The 8,304-nt window shown below is 31.1% G+C and overlaps 1 protein-coding gene across 1 annotated transcript; it reads right to left on the reverse strand.

Annotated features, from left to right (window-relative positions):
- Nucleotides 1–466: 466 nt before the first annotated feature.
- LOC111294376 (expansin-A6-like) lies at nt 467–2,580 on the reverse strand. The gene is made up of 3 exons (XM_022887655.2): nt 2,360–2,580; nt 1,849–2,167; nt 467–1,224 (listed from the first exon to the last, which is right to left on the reverse strand). Exons 1-3 carry the CDS (start codon nt 2,517–2,519, stop codon nt 915–917), a joined length of 789 nt encoding a protein of 262 aa, XP_022743390.1. The 5' UTR covers nt 2,520–2,580; the 3' UTR covers nt 467–914.
- Nucleotides 2,581–8,304: the final 5,724 nt, after the last annotated feature.

An 8,304-nucleotide genomic window follows, 5' to 3' on the forward strand; every position in this document is an offset into this window, starting at 1 on the left:
TTACGGCCCTATGCTACGCTGGGTAAAAAAGCATGGAATATGAGTAGACGAAAGGGAAAGCCAAGGGCAGCAAACAAGGTGGAAGTCAAAGGGGGGTGGAGCCATGCAGGGAAGACGAAAGCACAAAAAGAAAGATAAATAGACAGCAGCACCTGAGTGCCGGTCTAGCACCACAGGGTCTTGTTCTCCATTCACCGAATGGTTTGTGAAAGTCCTACTTTGCACTTCGCCTTTACGGGTGGCTTGCTTCAGTTAAATTTCTCAATTCCTCCAATCTTGGTGATGAAGCATCCAATACATCTTCAAATACATTTCTCTGCTTTATTTATTTCTTTTTTAAATGTATTTATAAAGTTAACACTTAAGAGTCCTGCATTCATTACAACATTATTAATGGGCGGCCACAAACCAATACCTCATATTAATGGCCGTCACAACTACTGCATTACAATAAAGAGAGAGCTCAATGGAACAAGCAAAGCAACATATTTATTATAGTAGTAAAAATGGAAATTACTATATGAGCAAGAGCTGCGGGCTACACGCTTTGTTTGATTTGCAGCCGCTTCAGCCCTTGTTACAACCTTTTACCATTCGCTGGAATTTTTTTTTAGTATTACCTCCAGCTCAAGGACAATCAAAAGAAAAGAAACACTGACCCAAACATTAGGTCAAAAAAAGTTACCACACAGTTCACTTTAGTTACTTTTCGAACTATCATAATTCTTTTTTCACTTTCTTTTCGATAAATCCTACCCATAATCCTTTTTACCCACCAACCCACCACTTCAAACTTTCCCGGGAAAATAAAGGAAAATAGAAGGGCGGGAAACAAAGATTAAAAGAAAGTTATTTAAAGAAGCGATGATAAAAATTTAAAGGGAAAGGGGGGTGGACTGTGAATGACTGGGCATTTAAACGCGAAAATTCTTTCCCGTGAAGGTTTGGCCGAACTGCCAATTAGCTGGTGCCACGTTCCAGGAGGTGGAGGTTCGCTTATCACTGCCCGTGACTCTAAACGAGAGTGCCTGGCCAACCAAAACGGCGTTCGACTGCCAGTTTTGTCCCCAGTTACGGCTCATGCTCAACCAACCAGTTTGGGTTCCCTTCACGCTCACCTTCACGATATCCCCTGCACCCGCGACGTTGGTGACCAAAACCAAGTTGAAGTAACGGAATCCGTTGATAGTGAATCTGATTCCCCCTTGCTTTCGGCACGGCGCTCTGCAAAATAATAATAATAATAAACAGTTAATTAATCTCGGTATTTAAAAAAAGATAAAAAGAGAAGGTCAGTTATGGAAATTAAAAATTTAAGCACCGAACCAACTCTCACGATGTCGCGAAATTTGTCGTTCAGGTTCTCTGATTTTGCGGCAAATCTTAGTGAAACTTAAAATTACAGTAATACCTGGCAACTTTTTTACTATAATGCCCATTGGGAATTAATAGAGCAAGCTTTAACGATAAAGGATGTTTGGTCATATCTAGGTTCACGAAAGACCGTTGGTTAAAATTGCGTAAGCGACATTAAAATATGGATTGATTATCAAAATCTTAACGGACACGGAGCTAACGAGCTCAGAAAAGGCCGATTCTTTTGGGGCCCTTGTTTTTGTTTTCCCAAGAAAGTGATGGAAAAAAAACAAATTTTAATAATTACAAAATATTAAAAAAAGAAACTGCTTGGTACCTAAGAAAACAGGGACAGGAAAATTCAGCAGAATTTATAATTTTTCCTTTTCACCCACAATTTTTCTGTACGTAACCAAATAAACCAACTTAAGAAATTCAAGAATAACAAAAAAGGCATAAAACTCTGAAGCAAAAGGGATTGTGCTGACTCACCTACGGAAGGAGACTGGGATGATACCAGCACGGTACTCAGCGATCTTGAGGAACATAGGCATGGCAAGGTCAAAGTGAGGGCGTGGAGGGTTGCACCAACCGCCATTGTCACTTGGGAGAGCATAGTTAGGAGGGCAAAAGTTAGTAGCAGTGACAAAAATGGAAGGGTTGCCAGGGTGACACCATCTTGGGTCATTGTCACACTTGATCTCAAAGCAAGCACCGCAGCTAAGGCCATTGTTGAAAAGCGCTGTGCTTAAAGCTGCTGTGTTCACGCCATAGCCTTGGCTGTAGAGATTCCCATACCCACATGCACCGCCTAAACAAAAAGAATGTAGAGCAAAAAGATTATATATTCGAGATTTTGTTAGTGAATGCATGCTAAAAAGAAAGTGCGTTCGTTCATATGATTTTGCAGCCTAAAACAGAACAAGGCCTCACTGCAACAAAACTGTAGTGATTGTAGAAAATTATGGCCAAAGTTAAAGATTAGAATATTAGGAGCAAATACCCATTGTTCCAGAAGCATCACTGCCACCGTAAAAAGTAGCATGGGCAGTTTCCCAAGGGCCACCAGAGTAAACTCCAGGGATTCTAGCATTCACCACAACAAAATATGACAAGAATGAAGCAAAGCACAGCACACTCAAGGAAGAAGTAGCAGCAACCATTTTTTTTTCAAAGAGAAAGAAATGTTGGTGTGTTGATTTTGGGGTGAATGGAAAGCGTGAAGAAGGTGGGGTACTTATTGACGAGCTTAAAGGGGGGGCGGAGGGTTAAAGAGAGTTGAAAAGGAAATCAGAAATTTGGAGGGGCCCCAACAAAATTACTACATGAAATTAATGCAATTTGCTGGTCCATTTTTGATAGATCCATCTTGTGCAATTAATTGAAACCTCACAAATTTTTTTCTTTTTTTTTTTTTTTAAGTTATATTCGGCTTTGGGGTTTTTTTTTTTTTTTTTTTTAATGTAAGATTTAGATTCCAAATTTGGAATACCATGTGCTTCACACGTGGGCTGTTCATGTTAATTTTGTACAGTCAAAGAGAAGGGCACATGCATCTTTGAACTAAGTTACTAGTAGTGAGGATTATTGTGAATTTCTGGGGCTTAGAAATCTTTAAACCAATGTTTGATTATTGAAACTTTTGGGTTTTGATTTTACATTATACCTTTTCCTTTGATGTACCTTTTGAGCATCTTTGATTTGGATATTTATTCTTTTTTTTTTTTAGGAATTTATATCCACTATTGAATTCAGCACTTTTCATGACTTATTAAAGGACATTTTTTTCATCGACTTTATTTTGAAAATGGATAAAGGTAAATGTACGAAAAGAATCGGTTACTAATTGAGATGTCACAATAATTTTTATTTAAATTGAGTAGCTATCATTTTATATAAATAAATCAACTATAGAATTTATTTTTGTTGAATCACGTTTTTCCCATCCTTTTTTTTTGGCAAATTTTTTAAATGTTGTACATGATAAAATTGGTTTTAACTTTTCAATGAATTAAAGAAAGAGTTTCACATTTTTTTTCCTTTAAAAGGAACTTGACAGTGAGTTTAATGAATAATATTCCCCTTTATCCCATGGTCTATCTCTCAAATCATTTTGTACTATATCTTAAATGCAAAGCAATAATAATATTATTATTATTTTATACATCATAAATATAAGTTTGTTATTTGTTGATAGAGTATTATATTTTTAATTTTAATAATTAAAATTATATTTTTATAATCATTGATATTTAAAAAATATCATTAAGTTTCTTATTTATTATATAATTTTTATTTTTAAACATATATGATAAAATTTAAAAACGTCACTAATTGTGTTATTCCACGCAAAATAAACGGTGATCCAAAAATAATTTTGTCTGTATTCTCTACCACTCCTTTTAGCATAAAATGAAACCAATAAAAAACAAAAATGTAGGAAAGTTAAAAGCAAAAGCCTGCTAAGGACAAAGTGATTACCTTAATGAGGAGTGTGAGCGAGAAAGCTAACCAAACCCAAAACTGAACGAGCAGACCAAAAAAAAGGGGACAATAAAAATGAGTGGTGGACCGAACCGAAGGGAAGGAAAACCGCGTAAACTGTTGGGGAGTGGGGACCAAAACTCGTCTTTATGCAATCGAGCCAAGAGAGGCCGATGCATGGCTACTGGGCTTTAACCGCAACCGGGTCCCATTGACAGCCCTTCCCCTAGTCCTCTCCTGCGACTCAACTGCATTTTCTGTCCTTTGCTAGTGGCAGCAAGTAACAACCACTGCCGCATACGGTAGCTCCTTTCTTTTTTTATTTATTTATTGGACACAAAAACTAATAAATGCCCAAATATTGAGCTTTTTATGCTACTTCAATATTGATAACTTTTATAATTTGATTAAAGGTTTTTTTTTTTTTTTTGCGAATATATAAAAAAGTAGATGTAAGTATTAAAATTTAAATTAAACACTGAATTCAAATAAACTTTTTTATTACATAATAATTCACTTTTATTTTTACGATAGCATTATATCATCCAAGCAAGCTCCATAAATCCTCAATTGCATCTGCTCATTTTCATAATAACCATTTATTTATGGAATTTAATTCAAAAACAAAGTAGCCACCTTAATATTAAAAAATTTAAAGTGATTTAGGCACATGTTTTCCAAATTTTCATTGCAAAATATTTAAGTGGTTGAACTCAAATTTCAATTTATGGTTATTTCTATATTTATTTGAGAATAGGTACCAGTCCTAAATATTTGTAAGATTGAAGAGCATCAATTTTTCTAATATAAAGAATTGGGTAAATCTACTTCAAGCACAAAACATTTAATGGACCACCCATTACCATATAGTGACCTAAATGAAAATGCAACAATTTTTACATATTTTTGTGCAAATTACGTAAATAAATGGAATAGGAAATTATTTTAATTTACGTTTTCTTTGGTTTGTTATAAGTCATAGGAGACAGTAAAATCGTGATTTAATTATGTACGTGTCAATGAATCTGTCCAACATTTTTGTGAACCATAAGGTTAAAAAGTACTGTCCATGCAGGGGACATTTGCTAAAGCACATTGATTGAATAACGAAACAAGTGCACCGTATCTTTCTTTACGATTTATTTTTTGTTTCTTATTTACCAAAAAATATTTTATTTTTTTATTTTTATAATATGATTAAAAGTATTTATAAATTTGGCTGAATCATTTTTTAACATAATTTGATACATTTAATATTTTATGCTTTTATTTTGTATATATATATATTTGTATAATTCTATTATTTTTTTTATAACTCTAAAATAATTTTATGACTAATTTGAATTAAAATAATATTTTTAATTTTAATAATTTTGGTAAAAAATTAAAAATAATAAAATTTACACTAAATAAATAAATGATCAAATTCTTACTCTTAAAAAACTAAAAATAAATATAAAAATATCTAAAAGAGTAATTGAATACATTTTCACATTCTTTAAAGTAAAAAACCAAAAAAAAAATTTCACGTCAGGAATTAATGCCATAAATTATTGATCATTTAATTTGAATCCACTCAAACAATTAACTTTCGTAAAAAAAAAAATAAAAATGAACCCATGTTCTACACCTGGAAAACCCAGAATTGAAGGGACACATCTGATGGTATGTTCACAGCAATATTTTTGAACTGACAAACGGTGTCACATCAAAAGACAAATATAATAAAAAGTTGTGTGCCCTTTCCCCTACTCTAACAGCTGTAAGTCAATTGGCCAAAACAACAAAAACAGCTGTAACTCAAAAGCCCGAGATCATTGAAGAAAAACTCGAAAAAAAAAAAAAAAAAAAAGGGGAGAAAGCCCAAATCCAATTTCCAACCCTATCACATGTGAATCGAATTTTGTTTTGGTTTTTTCTTTTCATTTCCAAACTCTTCCCCCCTTCCTAAACCAATGAGGCTAGCCCACCCACCGCCATGTGACTTCACTTTTGCTCTATACATACATACATATATATATATATATAAAATATAAATTGTTTAAAAAATTGAGAATAAAATTTTTTTACTTCATAAACAAATTTAATATTATATTACCCGTTTTATTTTTTTAAAATTAAAATTTTAAATATATAAGAAACAGTGGATCATTTTAATTTTATTTGTAAAATTAAATTTTTTAAAATATTTAATAATTTATATAATATTATTTCTTCTCAATTTTAATATATTGTCCTCATTTTCGTATTTATTTTATTTGCATTATCATATATATTTTCTTACTTTTAATAGTAAGATAAAAAATCTATCCCTTGTCTTGCGTTTCTCTCAATGTTTTAAAAAATGGGAATGAAAGTTTAATCTATATGATTATTAATTTTTTATTCAATCAATGATCCAATTAAAATTGTATTAAATAAGTATATGTTTAACATAAATTTGGATTTGACGTAATGATTTAATAATTGATGAACAATTAAGAGGTTAAAAATTCAAATCTCATGATTATAAAATTTTAAAATATTAAAGAATACAAAATTCAAAATCAATTGAAGGTCGAACCTCTAACCAAATGAAAATTTCAAAAGGGATTTCATAATTGTGTGTTTTATTGATCTTAAAAATTTCAAGCTAAAAACGTAATCCAAAATAAAATTGACACGAAATAAATTGCTATTAAATCAAAAACTTTTAAGATAATACAATTAATTACATCAATTTATTCCAAATTAATCATCATCACCATGTTTTTTTGTCGGTCACAATGAATGCTACCAATAAAAAAAAAAAGTCCAACTAATTATTTAGCATATTGGCCTGCCTATCATTTCCATGAACTCTTATCATGACTAAAATGTATCATATTTTTTAAAATATTAATTAAAATTAAAAGTAAAGGGTTGTCTAAGGCACAGGTGAGGGTGAGGGGACCAAAAAAAGAATATTGAAAATTCAAGTGAGAGATTATAAATTAATTATAAGATCTAAATTATAATTTAAGATGAGGAATATATTATTCATTAATCTTGACTGTTTTATAAGCCGAGGAATGGACTATGATGAATGAAATTAAATGCTATTAAACTACACCATTTTTTGTTCCGTACCACTTGATGGTATAGATTTTTTTAGTTAAATTATGTTACCTAAAATGAATATTAAATTGCTTAAATATTACATGTTGACTTTGGGATTCTAGATTGATTATTTTAGAGTTGTCTTACTTAAGTTTATTTAATTAGACTTTCTGATTAATTAATTTGTATTATTTTGTTGGCAAAATATACTTCAATTTAATTCATTTATGAACATAAATACTACATGATACCCATCTCTTGCTCATACCTGTCAATAAATATTATATACATAAGAAATCAATAATAAGGAGAGTAAGATAGGTGGTAAGATTAATTACGGTAAGATTAAAAATAATAATAATAATTATTATAATTATGATTAAAAAAATTTATTGTAATTGTGATTAAAAAAATTTAATAAAAATTTTATGTTAAATAGATTTCATTGAAATTAACATTTTAAATTTCACTAATGGTATAATAAATTCAATTGTACCGCGTCAATATACGGTTAAATCTAAAACGGACGTTAAATTCATTTTTTTTACTATTTAATTGGTTAAAGATTTTAATTGATGTGCGGATGAAATTAAAAATATGATTAAAATTTTTAACTATTTGATCCAGTGATCAAGATAAATTTAAAAAAAACATCATAATTGAAATTCGAACCCAACCTTCTTCCCTCCGCTTAACCTAGAGTTCTGCCCCAATTAAATGACAATAAAAAAAAAAAAAAGCTTGATTAGCTGCAGCACTTGATAGAGACTGATCAGACGATAGTGTCAAGAGGAGGAGGAGCAAGGGTGCATGGGGCTGACAGAAATGGTAGGTGGGTTCACCCTTATATTAAGGGAAAGAAGGGACACTGCTTACCATCACAACAGTTTACACACCTATCACCCATCCAGGTGATCTTCCTCTTCGTCGCTCCAAAACGACATTACCTTTGCCTATTCGGATCACATTTATCACTGAAACACCACAAATTATCTGATTTCTTTTAGAATCAATTCCATGAAATTTAACTGCATTTAATCATCACATTCAATGTTATAATCACTACAAATTATATATATGGTATCACTAGGGTTTGGAGCAACAAGTTTTAAGTATAAAGCAACATAAAAGTACGACTGTAATTATACAGATCAGATTAAATACATTTTAAAATTTTTTTATTTTTTTTTAATAAGCAAAAAAAAAAAAGAGAACATTTTCGTTGTGAATATATTAGTTATGAATTGCTCAACTAGATTTGCTCATTGGACATTTTGAGGCACTTAGCACAGCTTTCTTAACCTTTAATGTAGCTTTCTCATTGGAACTGCTTCATGTTACTAAATCTTTCATGTGGATTTTGGGATGCTTCCAGTTTGATACTCC

The sequence above is a fragment of the Durio zibethinus genome, chromosome 14 (assembly GCF_047325235.1).
Source record: "Durio zibethinus cultivar Kanyao isolate XHJ-2024 chromosome 14, ASM4732523v1, whole genome shotgun sequence".
NCBI lineage: Eukaryota > Viridiplantae > Streptophyta > Magnoliopsida > Malvales > Malvaceae > Durio > Durio zibethinus.

What these genes read in the sequence shown, in the direction of transcription:
- LOC111294376 (XM_022887655.2), bottom strand. Translation starts at nt 2,519, where the DNA reads ATGGTTGCTGCTACTTCTTCCTTGAGTGTGCTGTGCTTTGCTTCATTC. An exon ending in TGATGCTTCTGGAACAATGG is followed by an intron (nt 2,168 to 2,359) that starts GTATTTGCTCCT and finishes CTTTTTGTTTAG; the next exon opens with GCGGTGCATGTGGGTATGGG. An exon ending in ATCCCAGTCTCCTTCCGTAG is followed by an intron (nt 1,225 to 1,848) that starts GTGAGTCAGCAC and finishes ATTATTTTGCAG; the next exon opens with AGCGCCGTGCCGAAAGCAAG.